Source organism: Aythya fuligula, chromosome 1, assembly GCF_009819795.1.
Source record: "Aythya fuligula isolate bAytFul2 chromosome 1, bAytFul2.pri, whole genome shotgun sequence".
Lineage (NCBI taxonomy): Eukaryota > Metazoa > Chordata > Aves > Anseriformes > Anatidae > Aythya > Aythya fuligula.
Window position 1 is genome coordinate 71307801 of NC_045559.1, and position 23454 is coordinate 71331254.

At 38.4% G+C, this 23454-nt stretch overlaps 1 protein-coding gene across 1 annotated transcript; it reads right to left on the minus strand.

Annotated features, from left to right (window-relative positions):
* Positions 1-3775: 3775 nt before the first annotated feature.
* TTC38 (tetratricopeptide repeat domain 38) lies at positions 3776-23447 on the minus strand. The gene is given in 16 exon segments (XM_032185470.1): positions 3776-4185; positions 4995-5072; positions 5368-5395; positions 5398-5507; positions 9766-9931; positions 11497-11529; positions 11532-11577; positions 12442-12480; positions 13600-13659; positions 16285-16404; positions 17497-17572; positions 19890-20063; positions 21058-21229; positions 21590-21671; positions 22284-22361; positions 23373-23447. Coding segments are annotated over 16 exon segments (1380 nt in total). The 5' UTR covers positions 23397-23447; the 3' UTR covers positions 3776-4091.
* Positions 23448-23454: the final 7 nt, after the last annotated feature.

The window sequence follows — 23454 nt, forward strand, 5'->3', positions numbered from 1 at the left end:
AAAAGTCATTGGCTCTTTAAAAACAATTAAAAACATCGGTGTGTTATCACCACTATTTTCATTAAAAAAATCCTAAACATAGCATCATGCATCTGCAAAGAAAATTAACTCTATCCTAGCCCAAACCACAATAACTGAGTATATTTATGTAAATTAACTTTGTAGCTAAGATGTCCTTGATATTAAGTACTATGGTGGTTTGGTTAGACTCCATGCAATAAACAGCTGCTATTAGCAGCTGTTTAAAGTAAAAACAAAAACAAACAAACAAACAAAAAACAACCAATAAGGCAAAATAGTAGCAGAACTGATTTTAAAATGTGGGGAAAATGTTCAGGTATTGACTTATTCTAAGGATGTATTGGAATACCTAGATAAGTAACTTTCAAAGAATTGAACACTTGCAAGACACAGTGCTGCACTTCCCTCCCTCTCCCCACGATCCACCATAATCTGCAAGACAGGCAAGCATATGAAGAATGAAGTGAAATGCTGACAAATAAGTCAGTCCAAACTACAAAATCTAGAAGGACAAGGGAAGAAATTGGAACTCCAGTGCTATGCTTCACGTTGTCAAATTGCACTTCCATAGTGTGGCAGTGTTACATGCTGGGTAAAGCCAAAATTCTCTGATGCACAGGATACTGGCTATTTAATCAAGGTCGGGGGCGGGGGCAGGACTGTAGATGGGAGCTGCTCTGAGGAAAGAAGACAAAAACCTTCTGTGTGTGTAACTGAGCTGAAGAGAGAAGAAAGCTACAAGAACAGGCACACAGTAATCCTTTGCCCTTTGAGCTTGTTAAAGACCTAGTGTGGAAGAAGACAGGATAATGCTTCATTAAACATCAAGGTGGCCACAGTGCTGAATTATGTTTCCAGTTGTTGCTGCAACAAGCAAGCTTCAAGGTAAGACTAAATCAAAGTGTATCCATGATAAAGTACATAATTTGGAAACAATTCTTTTCATTACTAGTGACTCTGAACAGAAGCCACGTTTGCTTATTTATGGCAATCCTAGCATTGCCTATTAACCCTGCACTTGTGGGCTGTGTTCTTCATAGCATCCTAGAATGGCTTAGGTTGGAAGGGGCCTTAAAGACCATCCAATTCCAACCCCCTTCCATGGGCAGAGACACCTCCCACCAGATCAGGTTCCCAAAGCCCCATCCAACCTGGCCTCCAGAGATGGGGCATCCACAGCTTCTCTGGGCACCTGTGCCAGTGCCTCACCACCCTCTGAGTAAAGAATGTCCTTCTTGTATCTAATCTAAACCTTCCCTCTTTTAGTTTAAAGCCATTAATCCTTGTCCTATCACTCCACTCCCTCATAAAGAGTCCCTCTCCATGTTTCCTGTAGGCCCCTTTAGGTGCTGAAGGCTCCTATCAGGTCTTTTAGGAGTCAACACAATCCTTAGTAAAGTTCTTCCTCTGGTTCTCCTATTGTTCTCTATGTGTTTTGTCATCTATTTACTATAACGGTAGTTGAAAATGGTTCAGCACAGCATGGTGAAGCAAGACAGATTGAACAGAAAGACTGGTTGGATCATTTCAAATAAAACGGGGATGACAAGGCTGAAAAACAGAAATGCTCACTTATAGCAAGATGTGTAGAACTAGCTGAATGAGAGCTTCTAGTCACATTCATAGAAGGAAAGAGAATGCATCCTACTATAGGTTTACAAATTCGAGTCAACTCATTTAAAAGCTTCATTCATACAGGCAAAGACGTCATATATTTGCTCCACAATGAGGACATCTTTGAATTTATTAATGTAAAGCAGACAGAATTCTAATCACAATATATCAGAATTACTAAAATATCACTCTTAGATTTACGTAGCAATTGCATCACTTATACTACACACTTCATAAGCAGCCAGCAGATTTCTCAGACTTCGGTTTGATAGTAGGATTTGTTACATCTTTTGAGTAAAAATTTATCTGTCTAAAGTCATTGCTTGACATGCAGTGATTAAAAAATTAACAGTAAAAAAAAACACACTAACTTTATCACTGAGTGAGCCAATCACAGTCATGGCTGGACAGACAAGGTAGTGACATACTGAAGAGCAGTGAACTATGACTGTCCACAGCATTCAAAAGGCTGCAAGCAAGGGCTGAAATACCCTTATATGGGTTCACAAATTATCATTTTTTTTAAACTAAACTATTTTTTCCTCCAGTGATGGTTGGGGGAAGAAGGCAAGCAGCAAGACACTTGCATATCTTAAGCCTCTATTATGTAGGAACTCCAGGGCGAGCATAGGGCCAGCTATGCAAGTGCTTTAGGTCAGAAGGATTCTGTGTGAAAAGGGGCTACTGTGGGACATGTGGAAGAGCCCAAGCTAGAGAAGAAGGAGGGGCAGACATGTCCTGGAGTGCTTGTAGATACCAAAGTCAGAGCTTGGGCAATTAAAGGGTGTGGCATTTCTATACAGGAACAAGAACAAAGGCATTAGGTTTTCGTTTGAAATACTATCTTCTCTCCATTAGGGATTTCTGGATTACTCTTGCAAGACAAGCTTTTAACTCTGCTACACTGCAGGAACTGAGAAGCACAAGAACTTCATGGAGCTTTATGTCTTTTATCATGCCTTATTTGCAGCACCAAGGCTCGTCACATCACTCATGCCAGGACAAAGCTTTCTGACAATTCCCATTAGCTCTCTTTCTGGAGGAGTTTCCTTGGCAGTTTTCACCTGCACTGAGATGCTCCAGTGTTCCTATAAAGCTCATGAACATTGGCTTTAAAGCTTACATTGCTAAACAAAGTGTCTCTTGCTGTTGAGATGACAGTAAGGCCTGAGTTATTAGAAACTAAGCACAAAGATTCCCGCCCAAATTACTATTCGAGACAGCACTCTTTTAGCTGAGATCCAGTTTTTTTCATTTTTTTCCTGAAAGATTTAAGGGTGCCAAGCAATCATCCACATTAAAATAGTCCTAACCAGCAGTCAGCATTGTTCTTCTTGTCTGGCTCTTCCACATTGTAATTTCAAGAAGTTCTGGGCCTCTATCTTGAAGTCTAATATTTTGTAAGAGACAAATTTAAAAAAAGCATCTGGAAAAAGATCCTGAATGCAGACAGATCTGTAATGCCAAGGTAACTCATGCCTTAATGGGCTGGAAGGTTGAAATGGAATTCCGTTTATGTCTGTGTTGGCTCTGGCCCTACACTTGCCCATCGACAATGCTGAGGTCTATTTGAATTACCTAAAACGTTCACATCACTATTTAACGTATTAATGAAGTAATAAACCAGGCCAATGAATAACTGAAATCCAGGCACTGTTTCTGTACTGAATATTATCAGGGTCAAGGGAGCTTTCAAGGAAATATACCTATATACATATTTCAAGGAAATATGAGCGGGTACAGAGAAGGGCGACAAAGCTGGTGAGGGGCCTGGAGAACAAGTCCTACGAGGAGCGGCTGAGGGAGCTGGGCTTGTTCAGCCTGGAGAAGAGGAGGCTCAGGGGTGACCTTATCGTTCTTTATAGGTACCTCAAGGGAGGCTGTAGCGAGGTGGGGGTTGGTCTGTTCTCCCACATGCCTGGTGACAGGACGAGAGGGAATGGCTTAAGTTGAGCCAGGGGAGTTTTAGGTTAGTTGTTAGGAAGAACTTCTTTACTGAAAGGGTTGTGAGGCACTGGAACAGGCTGCCCAGGGAAGTGGTGGAGTCACCATCCCTGGAAGTCTTCAAAAGACGTTTAGATGTAGAGCTTAGGGATATGGTTTAGTGGAGGGCTGTTAGCGTTAGGTTGGAGGTTGGACTCGATGACCTTGAGGTCTCTTCCAACCTAGAAAATTCTGTGATTCTGTGATACCAGAAAAGTAGTGCCTCAGGATGCTACTGATAGCTGTGTATTATCAGCAGGTATTCTTATTTCCTTGTAGAATCATCCAAGATATAACATGAAATGCAACAGCTTTAAATCTTTTAAGGAAATTGTCATCAGATCTCTAGCTCCTAGGGTACTCTTAATTGTGATTCTCGAACATGGGCTACAGCACAGAACACTTCCACTCCCCACACCCAGACTTTGATTGCTAAGCATACTGCTATCTCATCTCAAGCACAGAGGACAGATTTAAGCCATTAAATGAACTGCTGCTGCCTTCCTCATAAGTCGCTCTGTCATTGGTGAGTTTGGTCTCATCACATCACGTTCTCTCAGGAGGCATCTGAGAAAGGAAAATAGGTAGCACATAAATGGGATGAAGGTCATGAGTACATCATTTTTCCTGTAAGATCATCTGCAGTGTCCTTGTAAGAGATAGAAAAGAATACCTAAAGACCTGCTCTTGAGGTGCGTATCTCCTTTATTGGAAACATTTAGCCTTGGCATTAAGTTTAGGCAGAAGAGCATGCTTCTTAGCACTGACAAGAGACTGAAAATGAGCAGTCAGGGTGTACAAAAGAATCATTTTGATTTTGGGCCTAATATTTATGTTTCAAAGAGACTGCAGGAGTGGAACAGGCAAAGCTTTACGTTGTCCTGAGGATCCATTCTTTAAGTGCACAGGCAGGCCAGTTGATGACTTTCAACAGAACTCCATACAGGTCAATGAGCAACATCTGTGATTTCTGCCCAGCAAGACACTTGTAATTTGTACTGAGGCAAGCTCACATCAGACTCTGTTAATCATATGTTCCCAGTAAAACTGTTGTTATTATTAGGATGGACTTGACTTTCAGCAGTTTGCTGAAGTTTAGGAGTCCATTAAGTACACAGACCATGAGGCAAGAGGCCACTGTTTAAGACAGAACCCTCTGAAAATCAACTGCCATTAAACAAATATAGATAAATCATCCAGACTGTAAGAATGCACACTTGGAACTGAAAGCAATTGCACTTTTTATCTTGATAAATGTAGCAACATTTAACCATGAATGCTTGTGTGTAATTTCAGCACTAATTCAGTATACTTGCTACTACTCGTTATTTTTGAAAACTACTATTTCCATTAAAAAAATCAGGAAAAAAACTTACTTAGCAAGGTTTTGTTTGGCTTTTGATTTACAATTTAAAGCAGCATGAATCAATAACTGGTTGAAAACATCTCTCTGAAAACAGAAAAAAAAGTTAGCAAAATACAAATTAATATGTAATTTAGACTTACATGAACATCATTACAATGGTTACAATGTCTTGTTTACTAAAAGCCCCCAAGGAAAACATTTTCTCGTTGACATATTTAAATAGCTAACACTGTTAGTAAGTGTTTGTAACAGGATTCAGTCACAAGCACAATTCTTCATTTTATAAGAATGAAGGTATTATTATAAACGTAAGCATCAAAGGGAGGCTACTGGAAGAGGATTAAGTTGTATCAAACATCTTTTATTGACCTCCTTTACCTGAGCAATTACTGCCTCCTAGCTGGATTAGCTGTAACGGATTGGGTACAGCAAATCTACTGCTTTGTCACAATTTCCATTTTCAAACTCCATAAAAAGCCTGCACAGTGGTAACCCCAAACTAGGAGCCCGGGAAAGTTCATGGCTTCACAAGGTGCTCTGTAGAAAGAGAAAGTGGTGAACTTGCATAAGTCAAATGATAAACACGCATATTTCTGTGCCAAGTCTGTCACTGCCTACAGACAGAGTTATTCTTTTTACCCTGCAAAGCTAGATATTTCGGTACCGTACTAGGATAATATTTTTTCTGTGTGGTTATGTTACCTTCACCTCTGTTACTCATTAATCAGTTTTTATTCCTCTGCACATATTTGCAAGTCACAAGCCCAATGCCTCCTGCCTTTGCAATAAATAGTTTAGGCTAAGAAAAAGCCAGAAAATTCTACACTAGTTTCTCTTCTGATCTTCTCACCAGAACATCCTATTGCTAGTTCTTTGACTGTCCTTACCATTGCCAAAACTGGCAATCAGTCTCTTGCAGAGAGCTCCAAATAATAATCTTTCAAAAGAACTTGCCACACAGCACAGTGCCTCACCATCTTTGGAATATACACTGCATTCCCAGTGACAGCTGGGAATGACAGCTCTCAAAGTCTACTCTCTTATTTTCAACACGATAGACTGTTTTTAGATGCAAAAACAGCAAGGGATTTTAGATAGCACTTGTTTTTCTTTATTTTTCTTTCTCTTTTTTTTTTTTCTTTTAAATGCTTGTAACCTAACCCGTCTAAGAGTGAAAGAGACATAGAGCATGACAATAAGCCTGTAGAAGATGTATACATTTTAGTAGACATCCTTCCCAATATTAAAAAATGTAAAAATATAAGTAGCCAAACTGTAGCCGTTTGGTCTATAGGCAATACCTGCAATGGGACAATGTGGAATTGTTTTTCCACTGCTACAAAAGGAGCTGACAGTGATCACACCTTGACAGCTGGAGGCAGTGGCATGTAGGTGCCAAAAGCTTGGTTGGCAGTACCAGAAGGGGAAGAGAGCTATTTGACGCCAGCAATACAAATCCATTCCTGAGAATACGGAGCACAGGTCAATGCTATGAATTCCATTGGTTGCTTAGAATAGATTTCTCTGTAAATTTTCAAATTAAGTCTTTAACATTGAGGAATCAGCCTAGTAACTTTAGTCACTGGTTTCTGTTTAAAGTGCTTGCAACCACAGCTGAAAGCCACAATACTGCTTAAACTTACCAAGCCAAAAATCTGATGATACAAAATGTACACACTGGTGTAAAACAGAAAGCTATGCAACACCTCAGTAAATGCCCCATTGCTACAGTTCACTCTTAGATAGATAGATAGATAAATAAATAAATAAATAAATAAAATGTGTGTATCTGTACGCTTTCTGTATAAACAATCAAAATGTCTTTAACAATCTACTTTTCAAAGCACTAAGCTTTGCCCTAAATATTCCCTTTGACTCACAATCATAAATTTCCCTTATTGTCCTCTAGGTCAACGCTGATTTTTATGTATACAGTGTTGCCCAATGTGTTTATCATTCCTTAACATGCAGCCTCCTCTGGAAAGTTAAAAGTGTATAACAGATGTGTATTTTAAAGAAGTGGTCTGAGATAGCTGAAAATGATGAAACAATCCTTCATTTAAACGATTCTTCCAGCTCTCATAGAAAATGCACAGACATCAAAGACTGGTTTTACTTCCTCTTGCATTGATCTGAAGTATTGATTCATGAAGAACAATATACACCCCTGCATTAACTAACATTTCTATCCATGAAAATAAACATGGGATACCAACCACCAAAGAGCGCCACAGAAGGCGGTGTGGGTTGCCCCCGCCAAAGGAAAAGGCAAACCCAGTTGTGGGATTGTCTTTGCCCAAGGACCAGGTTATACCTGGTGGGTAATGCAGAAAGATGGGGATATCAAGTGTGTGCCTCAAGGAGATTTAACACAGCAGAAGAAGTTTTTGGAGAAAGGGAAGAAAATAATTCAAATTCTCCTGAAAGCTGGCTTTGCCATTAAACAGAATAAGGTCAAGGGACCTGCACAGGAAATCCAGTTCTTGGGGTAAAATGTCAGGATGGACGTCATCACATTCCGACAGATGTGATCAACAAAATAACAGTTATGTCTCCGCCAACTAGCAAAAAAGAAACACAAGCTTTCCTAGGCCTTGTGGGATTTGGAGAATGCATGTGCCAGTCTATAGTCAGCTTGTAATTCTTGTCAACTTTAAAGCCCCAATGAATTTGGTCTGGGTCATTTTTATGACTGCATTTTAAACAAATAAATAAAAAAAGCCACAAGTAAAACACATCTTAGATATCATTTACATGCATGAATACAATATATTCATGATTCACAAATTAATCCCCCTTAAAAAATAAGGGGCGACCTTATCGCTCTCTATAGGTACCTCAAGGGAGGCTGTAGCGAGGTGGGGGTTGGTCTGTTCTCCCACGTGCCTGGTGACAGGACGAGGGGGAATGGGCTTAAGTTGCGTCAGGGGAGTTTTAGGTTAGATGTTAGGAAGAACTTCTTCACTGAAAGGGTTGTGAGGCACTGGAACAGGCTGCCCAGGGAAGTGGTGGAGTCACCATCCCTGGAAGTCTTCAAAAGACGTTTAGATGTAGAGCTTAGGGATATGGTTTAGTGGGGACTGTTAGCGTTAGGTTGGACTCGATGATCTTGAGGTCTCTTCCAACCTAGAAATTCTGTGATTCTGTGATTCTGTAATCCACTAATCCAAACAATTAAAATAATTTCTCCATCTTACAGTCAGTTTTCTGAAATAACAAAATTAACCTTCATAATGTTTCAAATTACATCTAAAAACGTGCAGTTCTATTACTACAAAAGGCTGAACACAGGCAAAAGAAAACAGTAGGTGGAGAGATACGTAGTGTGTTACAGCTTTCCTGAAGTGGTGTGTGCAGTTTTACACATTTACATATACTTACATATCAATATAATTATATGAAAGATATCCACTGTCTCCTACTTCAGTCAAATCAGACATGCTTAGGCTTGATTTGACAGATCCTTGTTTTCGTAACTACTCTTAAATACATTTATTTTTGGTTGAGAAACTTATTGTCAGAAACAAATTGTGAGAATTTCAGATTCTTCTTCCTCCTTCTTTTCTAAGGGAAGGGAAGCAATAGATGCTGAAGCAGGGGAAAAACAAGTTATATGGGGGAAGAACTGAATGAAATTTTAAACTGGCAATGATTGCCATACCAGCAATCATGGGTTTGGAGCAGGATACGCTGAAATTCCTAAGATGTTATGGCCAAAAGCAGGAGGGGAAAGGTGGTACTGTAACTCAAGGCAGTGAAGCCGGGCAAAAAGGGATGTTATTTGACTGCCATTTGTGACTTTACCAGCCTACCAAGCCCATAGGTCAGCTGTGTGTTCTCAGACACAATCTCTACAGATTTCAGCAGCTTTCTGTTCACTTTCAGTTGTTCGGCATTGATACATTGAAAACCATTACTCACACTTATGAGAGAGATTTCATTAAGAGTAACTAGATATAAATTTGTATTGGTTAAGTATTAATCTTTTTTCTCTCCCATGTTTGCTGCAGAGTCTAATCAGGTGGTCTACTGTTTACAACTTTGCAAATTACTAAATTTTGTGCTTAAAACTATACCATTAAACCAGTAACTTGTTTTTAGGATCTATCACCTGCATTTACATACATGTAATCTATAGATCAATCCCTTCAAAAGAATTACTATCATTTACAGTTATTCAATACAAAAGAGAACATAAAGAAAAAACATTGTTTAGTTGAAATACTTCAATATGCAAATTTTGCACATAATTCAAAGCAAAATATTCTCTAGAACTGCTTTAGCAATATTTAAAAATTGCTTTCCTGCAGAGATACTTCACAATGCACCAAATTGTAGCTATTAGAACATTGCTACCAACTAACGATCCATGATTAAAGAATATTTTACAGCAGAGCAGAAATAACCACCACAGAGAGCTAACATATATTGTGCAATGTCCTCATTACTATATGGGTGAAATACTTTACTTATTGTATGTAACACAGCTTAGTATGAATTCATCAAAAGAAAATACAAAGCAAATGTTCACTTAGTGCTCATGAGTTCAAATGTAAGCGATTCTTGCTTAACAAAACAGAAGCCCCTCTAGATAGAACTCAAAAAATAATTACAGGGATCTTCTAATTGCACTTCAGCTGATTCAAACCAGACTTGTCCCACTAACACTCTAAGGCAGAGAAGAATATGTTGTAACACTTCTGCAAGCCAGAGGCATTACCACCCTAAAGTTCAGAGGACAAAATATTTTTTCAGTATAACATTTTAATTCATTTACTTACTTGGCAAGTTCTTGAAGAGTTGTTAAAAGCTCATCAGTAGTTTTGTGGTCTTTGGCTCCAAGGGAAGACATCAAGATGTGTACATCGTTAAACAAAAGAATGTGATCTTTGGTGTGTTTCTTTGTAATCTTGAGAACGTTGTCCCACCTGTCTCCAAGCTTTACACCTATGAGTAAAAGATATTTTTTTCAATAAAAATACCACATGCAAAAGCATCACTTTGTAACCAGCATCACACAGCACAGATAGCACTGCTACTAAACTCAAGAAAACAGACCCTAGAGTGGCAAAATTATATTATAATATTATTATAATATAATAATATAAGTAATGCTTAGTTACAGCCTGTCATATCTGGGCAAAGGGTTTATTGACTGTCAGTAATTTATTGCCAGTATTCTAGACTGCATTAAGCAAGGTTCTGGCTTTAATACAAGATTGCTTGTGTCTTCTTGGAGATGATGTTCATAGTGAATTGCCTATAGCAATCAAATTATACAGACAGATAAGATGGATTGCATAAACAAACCCAATGCACCATTAGTGTTTCAGTAAAATATTATGAAACCCTGCACCCTCCAACACCACCCTTCAGGAACTCCAGTGTGCAAATTCTAGCTTTAAAAAGTTGAGAAGAAATGACACAGAGTTATGAGAGTACACAAAAGCCAGAGGCTAATAGATGTGCACTTGCTATATCAACCAATATCACAATATAAAGTATTTAATTTGAAATTTACGTCAAGAAAGCTCTATAGCATTTTAGAAGCTAATGTACTCAATTATTCAGCCTCAGATCTCCAGGGACAATATAAGTTAAATCTTCCAGAAAAGAAATATGTAACCTCTGCTAGCTTGAGCTGAATGAAATACTGTGCTGGCATGGGAAAAAAAAATATCTTGGAAAGAAGAAAGGTTATGCACATGATGTGGATTAACCCTGGTAGGCAGCGAAGCACCACCCAGCAGCTCGCTCACTTGCCTCCCCCTCAGTTGGATGGGGAGAAGAATCAGAAAGGCAGAAGTGAGAAAACTTGTGGGATGAGAAAGACAGGTTAATAGATAAAACAAACGCTGAGCATACAAGCAAAGCAAAATAAGGAATTAATTCACTACTTCTAATCAGCTGACAGATGTTTACCCATTTCAAGGAAAGCCAGGCCTCGTTATGTTTAACAGTTAATTGGGAAGACAAACACCGTAACTCCAAATGTCCCCTCTTCCTTCTTCTTTCCCGAGCTTTTATTGCTAGGCATAGCACCTTAGGGTATGGGATATTCTTTTGGTCAATCAGGGTCAGCTGTCCTGGCTACGTTCCCTCCCAAATTCTTGTGCAACCCCAAGCCTACTTGCTGGCAGAGCAACATGAGAAACAGAAAAGACCTTCATGCTGTGTAAGCACTGTTCAGTAATAGCTGAAATATCTGTGAGCTATCAACACTGCTTTGATCACAGATCCAAAACATAGGATCGTAAGAGTTACTATAAAGAAAATTAACTCTATCCCAACTAAAGCAGAACAGCAAAATATTATAAAGTTCACATTGAGGCTTTTCTCAAGAACGAAATTTTAAGATTTCTTCTGTAACACTGACCAAGCTTGCTCTGTAAGTATCTCTAAGAACTTCTCCAACATGCCAGTGTGTGTATTGTGGGGTGAGGGTAGGGAGAGGAAGGCAAAAAGAAAACTGTTCCTCTTACAGATTAAGAAAGAACAGTTGGATATCCTACCTTCCAGACGAAGCCTGTACAGCATTGAACAGTATCTACTATATCCAGCATGCTTCCACTTGACAGGCACTGAGGAGCAATCTGTAATCACAGGTATTCATAAGCTGCCCAACTGATGTGCTAGCAGGAACTTACTCAGATAATCAAACTTATATTCAAAGTACAGAATTAATTTTATCTTTTATTCATCCAAAAATACCTGTCTGACAATAGCCCTATTTGCATCTTTTCTGAATGTGGTAATTTGCAGTGACAAACACACATATTGCTTCATTTGTGCTGCTTTACATGTTATGGAGTTAAACTCAGTAAGCATGGAAGGTCATCAAGGTGTTTTTTTGTTTGCTTCCAGTACAGTGCCATAATTAGTATTTCATTTTGCCAGATTTAGTAGACCGGAATCTGCACAGCAGCTTTCTTAATGACAACATTATTTTTACAAACCTTACAAAAATGTTATACTACCGGAATTTGATAGCACTTATTTACTAAGATTGTTTTGAAATCTATGCAGTAAAGCACCATAACATATTAAGTAGAAATAAAAAGACATGTTTTTGTTGACTTAGTAGCTAACATGCAAAAATCACTTCTTTATAAAGGTAACTTGACTTTACAAGAAAATTATTTCACATCCTTTTAAAAAAGTTTCTTTTCAGGGGCATTTAGACCTATACATCATGAAAAAGATACGTGGACACCTGGAAAACAGTACCAACAGTGCCATTACAGCTACTTCAAGCAAAAGTATAAGAAAGGCTTGAATCAGTATTTGAGTATTTGGGGCATTTCAGTAGTTGACAAACAGCTTCCCAAACAACAGATATAAATAATATAATAAAATAATATGGCAATTGCAATAGGTTTCAATTTCATGCAGAAGGAATAAAGTACGTATTGTGGCCTTAAGCATGTTCTCCAGTAAAGATTAAGGCTCCTACTCACATGATTGTCATAAATTGTCAAAGCAGCCTCATATTCCCCCTGTAAAAGCAATCAAGGACCATATCATTAACATTCAGGTAGAGAAAACAAGAGTGATGGGTAGTAACCAAACATATAAATACAATTAATAGGTGCCATATTACTTCACTGCCTCATGACTTGTTTAAAAAAAAAAAAAAAAAAGTCAATGAATTCCTTGAGGCCTGAAAAGAAAGAACAGAGACTAAGATAAAACAGGCTTTACTAGGTAAAATAACCACTACGCTTAGGTTTCATTTAATAATGAGAACTAATCCTGCCATAGGTTACACATGAGGGAGAAAGACAAGGTGTTACCTCTCATTCTAATCTTCCTTTCAGGTTTCTTTGCAGACATTACTGCATCATGAAGTTATGCAAAGAGGTAGGAATAAAACTAATGTTAAGCAGGCTATACAAAAGCTGTATAATAGTGTTAATAGTGCTGAACATCAGCAAGTTATCTTGTTTGCTGACCAACATACAGCACCTTTTCCATGATGACACATTTGTCTCCTGAATGAATTGAGACCCACAACTACAAAGAATTATCAAGTCCAAGGAAATTCTGCATTGCAGCCTGATAGGTTGGGTAAGTTGCAACTTAAAGGGTTTCAATAAATTTGATCTCTCTATAAGAGCAAGAATTAGTATCATTGACTAATAACATTAGCTATCAAATCTAGAGCTGTTGTACTTCCTCTTTTCTAGTGTCAGCAAATTTTGAGTTCAACAACAAAGTACTGAATTTGAAGAGAATTTTATTTTTAGACAAAGTTTTTGTCTAAAAATTAGAGATCCAGGTTCACCTTTCTATACAATAATTGTGCCAAATGTAATTAGTGACCTTATTTTATCTTTGAACATGTAATAATCATGTAATAAAGCAACTTTTCAACATTCCAACGAAGCTACTGGATCTTTGTTCAATGTAATTACAAAAAAATTATTCTCAAAATAATTGTACTAGCGAACTATCCTGTAAAAATGTCATTGTGCCATTTTACAAAAAAAAAAAAACACACAACCCTCTAGACAGCTGAAAAAAAAAAATAAATAAACGCTAGGGCTGCCTTTTAAATAGCATTAGATCAATTATCTGTCTGGACCATAAAACATCTGTATGAAAATGTCTCATACCTTTTCAATGAAGTATAAAGCCCAGTGCCAGTAATTATGACAAGCAAGCATATCACTGTTCTGCAAAATAAAATAAAATAAAATAAAATAAAAATGTTATATACAAAATAACTTTCCATTTAAATGTATCTAGACAGATTTCTGTTTTCTTCTTCATAAAGGAGTACTTCAAGTGACAGAAGAGACAAGAACGTTAAATCAGCTTGTCTACTTTAAATTTCTCATTATGCATATGCTACTTGAAATTCAGGATGAAAACCGAAGTTTATATAACTGAATTTGTTATTATTATATTTATTATATATATTTATTATTATTATTTATTATAACTGAATATCATAAATATTCACTGAACTGTACCAACTTTGCACCCTACTTCTCAACTGGTACCAGAATTTTAAATATTCTTTAATAGTCTACAACACTGTAGTTAAATTTAATCTTCTTACAGGTGGAAAAATCTTCCTTGTAATGATGAAAACTGCTTCACTTTCAGGAAGTACAAAGGTTCCCAGTGAACTTTATGGTGCTAATATAAATCCTCTAGTAATCTTTACTTGTTTAATATTATACTACAAAACCAATATGAGCAACTAAAATAGTTAAGGGGTTGGCATAAACCTGATAATATCACGTTTACTACCATACCACAATACCAAATGCCATATAAACAAGAACATGGGATTACCTCACTGAATAAAACAAACCTTTCTTCTGCTGCTGATTTTGAGTTCTGAATGAGATTAAATTGCTAAGGCAGAAGTGGGCTTGCAGACTGCTAAAATAAATAAAAGCAGACTATGAGAACTCTTTGCAATAGCTCTGGAGAAAAACTTTCCCATTTAATAACCAACAGTACTGGCACAGAGGCCCCCTCTGGTAACATAATCTGCCCCTTTTGATTTTGTGCTGAAACATACATAAAAAAAAGGCATCTTATTTTTTTGTGTGGAGAGGAACAATAAAAAGTAAACTACCATGTAAAAAAACCTTACAAATTCTTTATGACTCTTACTGTAAAGAAAGATGAATTAAAAAACACCAAAAGGAGTCTAGTGGTGCTAGATATAAAGATCCTGGTCATTAAAGAAGTACTAATTGTCAATTCACCAGGCCAAACATAAGCCCTTAGAAAGCCCTGCTTTTTTTTCCACATGATTACATTTTAACTGGGTTCATGATGAAAAGATGGGTTCATGAAGGCTAAGATGAAAAATATTGCATAAAAGAAGTGATTATATACATTATCATTATGACAATGTCAGCAGTTATAAGTCTTAACTGTACTGGAGTGGACATGAGGGTATTCTAGACAATTCCACTTACTGATCTGGCACTTCGTTTTATTTGGATAAAGGGTATAAAGCTCAGAAGAATGGAACTATTTTAAGAAACAGAGTTCAAACAGGTTCCAAAAGTCAGGGGCTGATTTCAGAAATGGTTGTTGGTAGTTTTGAAGGTGTCACCCAAACTGTAAGTTCCATGTATCACTGTTTCATTAACTAATATGTCAAAGGACAGAATCCTTTCTGAGACATCAAAGATATGAACCTGAAGAGAGGATTGACTGCTTGCATATCCAAGCTTGGTACCTCAATGATTTAATTTTAAAAAAAAAAAAAAATCATCCTTCTAGCCTCACTATCCAGCCCTGTTCTTTGGGCAACATGGTACAGTGAGTTGAGATGACTCTAAAACAAACTCTTGTGGGTTCTATCAACTTCAAACTCCACAACCTTATGCTCTGAATATTATTATCTGCTCTTCATTTAATCATTAGGAAAAGACATGCTGTTCAACACAAATAAAAATTAAGCTCCACTTACAGCAAAGGACTACATGACAAATTAACAAAACTGTTCAATATACCACTGAGAGATACTCAAATAAGTTGGATGTATGAAGTAACTTGAGTAGACTAGAAAAGAGACAAAAGCATAATTTATCTTTTCTTTACAGCTCACCTAGCATCCTTTCCTATCAAGAAGTAAACAAAAACAAACAAACAAAAATAATCAAAAAGTTCATTAAATACATGAGCTTTCTGAAATGTTGCTTTGCCTGTGTTATCTCAGAGCTGGTTCCCCTGAGGAAGATCACATAGGTTCCTCAAATGATGCATGTTGTTCAGCCTCAGTCTAAGCAAAAAGTTCATGAAAATAACACTTGTCATTTTACTTCTATAAACATGCAAGTATAAATAAATCAGTTTTCATATCTAATATTTCATCTTCCAGCAATGGCCATGACTTTATGAGATATAAAATATTTAGCCAGTTCCATCTGCTTAAGAAAAAGAAACTATGGTGCGTGTGTGTACAAACTTGTTGAAAAGCAGTATCTTTTTCAATATTTCTAGATAAAACAAGGCAGTGTGAAAAGACAGACTTTTTGTGAAACATGGCCAACCAATGTGTTTGGCATTTGTGTAATCTCAGCAGTCCTAGTTACGATGGCATAAAGTGGTTCAAAGTATGTGTTGTTCATAATATACAATTTTTTTATGCTTCAAAATTGGCACAGATAACAGCACCACAAGTGATTTTTCTCGTAATGTGGGAAATTTGCATTGCTTGTAACATGTATGGAGACAAGAATAAACTAGATGAAGAATCAGAGAACTTGACTAGAGGAGATAAAGAAGACCTAGGATTTTTTTTTCAGAGATGCTATGAGAAAGTTTACCTTCCAGTTGGCTTCTGTCTCCTTCATAAATGCTAACCCTTTCTTCACCTCTGCTTTCATTTCATTTATGTGAGCTATAGTATGAACAGACCACGCATCTGTCTGATCTATAGCCAAAGCCTGTGAGTCAAAAAGGGAAAATGTGATCTTACAAACTTGCAAATAAACATATTTATTATTGCTGATATAGAAGCAAGAGACTTGTATTTATTAGCTGCACGTTAAGTACATCCCTGCACTATTCCTACTAACCATAGCCTGGAAGACTGATTTGGACAGAAAGGAAGAAAATGTTTATTGGCTGACTTCACTTCCTGACTTCTACTGCACAGAGATAAACATGTGCAGAACAGCTTTAGAATGCAGGCTTTAATGAAGATTATCAAATGATGTTTTATTTCAAAGGCATATGTCAATATAAACCATAAAAGAATTGCATACACAGGCATAATATACCCCATAGCACATTCTTGCAGGTAATCATTCCTTTAAGAACATGTCCAGCTCTGACTATTGAGCAATTTACTCTTTCCCACTCCATTTACCAATAAGTTTTAGCTATTTCGTAAAGTTAAGTCTTTCTTGTCACTTTCAGCCATTTGATTTAACAGAACCTTGGCAAAAACACCCATTAAAGATGAATTGTATCTGAGACCCCTGGAGGACTGCAGAAAGTCAGGTGTAACTACTGTCTTCATAAAAAGGGAACACACCAAGTAATTTTGATCCCCAGGAACACTGTAGACTTAATTGCTCAATAATTCATGAATGTGCATCTAGAAAAAAAATGGAGGAGGAACCCAAACAGGGTGGATTGTCAAGAGCAAATTATGTCAAGTCAATCTAACATTCTTTAATAGGAGTCAACAGACAGTTATACATGGGGGAAACAGAAAATTCAATATTCGTGGATTTTAGACAGCTGTTTTGATACCATCTTGCATGGCATGGTTGTAAGGAAATGAAGGCAATACAGTTAAGATGAAATTGCCATGGTATGGCATAGATATATGAATCTTTCTAAGGAATATTAATCAATAGTTCTTTGTGAAATTGTGAGAATTTCCATGCTAAATTTTATCTCTTTGCTACTTCTCTTAACAACTGGGATGACGATGAGTCAGTTTACAGTATCTGCACAAAACATCACTCAGAGATAGGGAGCATGACTAAGAATTCTAAAACATTTTACCATCAATAAAAGGCAATTACCTCAAGGGCAAGCTTCTCAGCACGATCAAAAAGGTTTGTTTCCATGAGTCCAAAAGAATAGTAGCCCTTAACGTAGCTAAGCAAAAGAGAAATGAACAATGCTTCATCATTAAGAACTAGATTTAAGGTAGGATTGAAAAAGATACCAGAACATACAGTTAACTCAAAACAGTCCTTACAATGCACTTTATATTGAAACCATGCAAAGAGCTCAGATCCCATCTATTTTAAATGTGTATCTAACAAAAGACCAACTCTTCCTCATGCCCAACATGTATACTAAAAAACATGCAATCTATTTATTGTGCTAGCCAGAGCATCACATGGAACTGGGAACACTGTGTTTTTGATTCTGAATTGTAGAGTATGTAGACAATATTTAGACTCAACGTCTGCTTTTCTGTAGGTAGTCTAAACCACCACTAGCATTTTTCAAATTCAACACATTCTGAAGCATACTGAATTTTACCAACAGGAAAAAAAAAAAAAAAAAAAAAAAAAAAAAAAAAAAAAAAAAAGCACCCACAAGTGACTTAAGATTTACAGTTAGAAACAGTGAGTGGGTGAGTGGGAATGTGTCAAAACACTTTCTGGTTTGTATAAAGTGGCTATTCTGGCTCCCCCAATACAACAGGCTGGAGATAGAACAAACTCACTGTCAGGCTGCTGCTGGTGGTGGTAAGCCACACTGATAATATTCAAAGGGCTCAAGCTTGCAGAATACAGAACAATAAGCTAGCTCTCATAGGAAATGAGAGGCCAAGAGACACCAGCATGGAAATCAGGAACAAAATGCACATCACCAGTGTTTTGAGAGCTGACATTTACTTCTTTGGATAAACTGGAATTTAGAGTTGCAGAGAAGAATCTAATCTCTATAACATTTATAAAAATGCAGAACTAGATGGTCAGAAGCAAGAAAATACCGCCACCAAAATTATCTGTATATCTCAAATGCAATGCATATGGCTGTAGTCTTCTGCACTTTCTCCAGTGCCCACTAACCTATAGGTAAGTGCCTTTAAGTGATGTGGCTCTTCAAAACTGGTTAACGTCATTCTAAAGTCACAAGGCATCCCCGTTAAGCAATAAAAGTCCAATGTAAAGGAAAATTAGGGAAGTTGTATGCTTCTGTGCATGTACATGATGTGGTCATTTTAAGAAATATTTAACTGCTATTGTATTTGCAGATTTGTAGATTGCAAAACACTACTGGATACATCTCTGTTTCTCAAAGTATCTGCTGGAGTTTTGGTTTTAAACTCAGGAGGCAGAAAAAAAATACTAAAACATGTGGGGTACATTGCATCTGATTTATTTCATGGTTTGAGAGGAATAAAGGTTGATTTTTTATTTTGGTCAAGGTATCGATTCATACGAAACTCTACATGCCTGTCAGATTTCTATACTTCAAGAAATGTTTAATATATGGGTATTTCCTGTTGATTTACATTTAAGTGGACAACGAATGCACTTTTATAACACTGTGTCCAGAAAAAAATTACAAAAATGCAGTCAAAGCTGCTAAGGAGTCTTACTTCCCCAAGAAATGACATCAGCGTACTGTAGTTAAGAAGAACAAAGTATTTTACTTTTTTTTCTAAATTGAGATAACACTGCTGGAAAAATGAGACATTTTGTGGCATGCTTTAGATTCATTATTATGATTGTAGAGAATAAGAATGAGAATATAGACATTCTATAAGAATATAGGCATTCAGTCTATATTCTTTACAGTGCTTGTGGAAGAGAAAAGGAGAAAAGATTGTACCGGATATCAAGATACAGAGCATGGGTCTACATACATGTAAATATTCACAGAACATTTAGAAATTTATGTTTGACTATGGAGGGTCTATTCTAAGTGTTAAATGTATACACTGATGTATAGTTTGATGTAGATTTTTACATAAAGTTAGCAGCTTTCAAGTAATTTAACAGGTCTTAAAAATAATTTAAAGAATTATCCCCACGTAATTGTTTTTGTCAACTAACTGCTTGTCAGTAGATTCAGATTACCCCAAATTAACCTTGGGAAACCAAAACTTTCAGGACTTAACTAAATAAATAAAATGAAATAAAACAAGCAAAGAAAAACTATCCTATGTGCTACACGATGTGCCACATTTGCTAGCAAAAATTACTAACTGACCTAAAGCTCACTTCTAAAACAAACAAAACAGAAAATCACTAACAGTATCAGCAGGGATATAGGAGAGGTGTTCTAGGTGTGGTCACTTATAATTCACTTGACTTCACTTACAAGCTGTGATCTTTTCTACGTGTCTTTATTCAGTAGATCCTATCCTTTAGATGTGTTTGAAGTTAAAAAGACAAAGCATGTATACCTTACACCAGATAAAGACCTATTTTTAAAATGAAGCATGACCTACCTGCTCAGAGGAACATCAGGTGTCCAGAAAGGAAAAACCCTTGCAACAGAGTCTCTCATTTGTATATGATATCCCAGATAGAAATAAGTGTCCTGGGAAAATTTGAGGGCTAGCAAGTCCGTTGGATGGCTCTGCAGAATCTGTTCCCATAGATCACAAGCTTTGGGGAGCTGGCTAGAAATATAGAAATATTTTGAATGCTGAAAGAAGGCACACACACCCAACTCTACTGTTACTTCTAAACTCATGCTATTCTGAAAAAGAGAAAATTCAACATCAAAAACTTTTTTTTTTTCTTGAAAGAATTTAAGTTTGTTTTTTTTTTCTGTAAGAAACAATGACATTATCTTCACTGGGTACTTTCTGGGAAACAATATAAAATAAATATTCTTGTGTTAAAAAAAACAAACTATAAACTGCACAGAAAAAAACAGTAGCTCAACCATAAATCTAAAGATTTTCTTATGGGGTTGAACAGAGACCTGCTGTTATCTGCTTGAGGGTAGGAAGGCTCTGTAGAGTGATCTGGGTAGGCCAAATCAACGTGCTGAGTCCAACTGCATGACATGCAACAAAGCTAAATGCCACGTGCTGTACTTGGGTTGTAAAAACCCCATGCAGTGGGACAGGCTTTCCATTTTTCAGAGGAAATCTATTTTGACATAGGAAGACAACAGAGAGGAGAAGAAAGGTCTGTTCTAGACTTTACTTATGTGGGTCCAAGTGTGTATTATATTATACTGGACATCAGAGTACTTAAATATTAAGTATCTTAGTTCTAAACCATTTACTCCACTGACAGATCTAAGACAGATTTAACACAAGGAGTGCTTTACGTTTTAACATAGAGGCCATACAGCACTTCCCCTCCTACAGTTCTGATGGAAAACTAGTCATGGTGATAGAGCCTGGGTAGATAAATTGCAGCACAGCCACCAACACTGCACATTGATCCTTCACTAGTTGTCTAGCTAGACAGCTAGGCAACACCACTCCCAAGCATCGCCTCTACCTGTGGTAGGTAAAACTCTTCCCAGTCCTTTACATGGGTGGAAAGCGACAACAGAAGAGCAAGTGGGACGTGCTAAGGTGGTACACAGCAACAGCAAGGAGATTCTGAATGACAAGACCAGCTCCTGCCCCCTTCCCCATAGGGCTAGACACTTACCCGTGGGCAAACATGTCCAGCGCTGATACGTGAAGCTTCTCCCGCTCACTGAGAGGCTGGGATTTTGACAGTGTCATCATTGTTCTCATTGCACTGTCCAGCTCTTTGTTGAGCCGCACTGAACTTCCAGTACCAATCAACTCCAAACCATTTGCGATGACCTGTCCCATTGCTAGAGAAACCAGCACATTACAACTTGAGCCATTCGGAACTGTAAGAAACTCATCTCTACAGAAGCATTAACACAGTTTTGTTTTGTTTTAAAATGGGACTGATCTGTAGTGACAGGGGACAGAAAGGCTTATAAGCCTGAAGTTTCCTAGGCCCTTCATGATAAGCATTTAAGAAGACTTGAAATGAAAAGAAAAACACAAAACCAAACACATCATCCCAGCCTGCTCTCGACTATAAAGAATCTTCACAGAGTTCTGCAGCCCACTGCTTCCCACTTGCCTAAACAAAGCACAGTTAACACAAAGAGGCAAGGAATTATGCAACACTTTCCATACTAACCATTAAAGATTATACTTACTAAAATTTGGATCTGCTGCTTTTAGCTTGGAGAGACATCCCTCGATACCTCCAAGACCCTCATCATTGGCCCAGGTTGCATACTATAAAAGAGAGAGACTGTGTCAAGGAATCCCCAGTGACATTGGGCATCTTCTCCTCCTCCCAGCCACGTGAAAGTCAGAAGCAAGAAAAATGATAGCAGAGAACCTTTACATTCAGATACAATTAGTTCAGTAAGAAAACACAGAAGCTGCTTTCTTTAAGGTAGCTTGGCCACCAGCAGAACAGACAGCCTTTGTTCTCTATGCAGCTTATGGGTCCAGGGTCCAGTGGGATGAGCACACTACCTGAAGTTCTTCCTACAGCTACAGTGTCTGGCATCACTCTTTGCTATGAGGGTTTTCTGCTGACTGCTAATAGCTGAATTCAGCCCAATTTGAAGAACATGTGTGAGAACGTAACATTTCTGATACCACAGCTTCCCTGTCAGACTTGACAGCCAGTAGCTAACCAACACACATGCTACTGGAAAGAACCAATGCAGATACATGAACACAAACACACACACTGTGATTGCCTAATCATGCCTTCCTCAAGAAACAAAACTCAGTACAGCTTCTGTCTAATCTTTCAGCTGTAAAGGAATGTAGAAATCAGCTACACCAAAGACTGGTTTATCCAGAAGTCCCTTCAGACCCCATTTTTCATCATACCTGGGTGAGCACTGCATCAAAGAGTTTACAGGCTTCATTGCTAGCAGTGGACAGGCCGAGTCCAGCATCCTGCCAGGCCTGCACAACAAACAGATGAGAAACGAAGGATTTCACACACTGAGATGACGGACAGAGTGGTGACATTCTGATGTTTTTCAAATGTTTAATTTTTTTTTCAAAACAGGAAAAAGCTGTGAGAACAATGTTAGCATATGCAGACACTTTTTGTGCACCTGTCCATACATCTCAATTTGTTGGGTTAGCAGTGGGGATAAAGAACCAAAAATTATAAATTGTAGAATTTGAAAGGCTGTATACCTTACAAGGTGAGGACCACACTTCACTCCCTGCACATAAATTTGAGCTGGTGCCTCTGCTGAAGATACACCTCATATGAAACAGTGACACGGGAAAGGAACACTCCAGGTTTCTATATACAGAAGCAATACTGCCTTTTCCTAAACCGGATGGCCACACAACCACCACATTTGTCATCTCACTACCTCAGGGGCTTTCCTTCCTAACTTACCTAACTAATGCCATCGTCGTCAAAACTTTTAGGGAGCCTAAACACACATGCTGGTTCTGCTGCTCCTTGCGCTCATTTCCCCTCATCCTTCTCCCTAAACCCAGAACAGACTGCCCGCTGCCAGGCTTCCTGGAGGAGAGTGCCATTGCCTCCACTCCTTTTCCTGCTTTGCCTTTTCTCTTGGACCAGACCAAAGCCTCGCCCTTGCTGCTGCTTTGCTGCTGACTCTTCCCTTCTAGCGGTGTCCCTGCTGCCATGCCAGCCGGCTGTGAGCGATCCCTCCTCTTTACTCCTCTGGTTCCGCGCGGCCGTTTCGCAGCGCTCTGCAGAACCTGCAGCACCCAGAGGAGCTTTTTGTTTTTCTCCCCCAGCCCCAGCCCCAGCCCCAGCCCCAGCCCCAGCCCCAGCCCCAGCCCCAGCCCCAGCCCCAGCCCCAGCCCCAGCCCCAGCCCCGACCCCGACCCCGAGGGCTGCCGGCACCCCCGGGCTCCCCGGCCCGGCCCGGCCCGGCCCTCCCCTGGTCGCGCCGCGCCGCTCCGCTCCCCTCCGCCCCGCCGGACCTTGCAGTCCCTCAGCGGCGCCATGGCTCCACCGCTGCTCCTCCGACCCTGCCCCGCGGCTCGGGAGCTCCCGGCCCTCAAG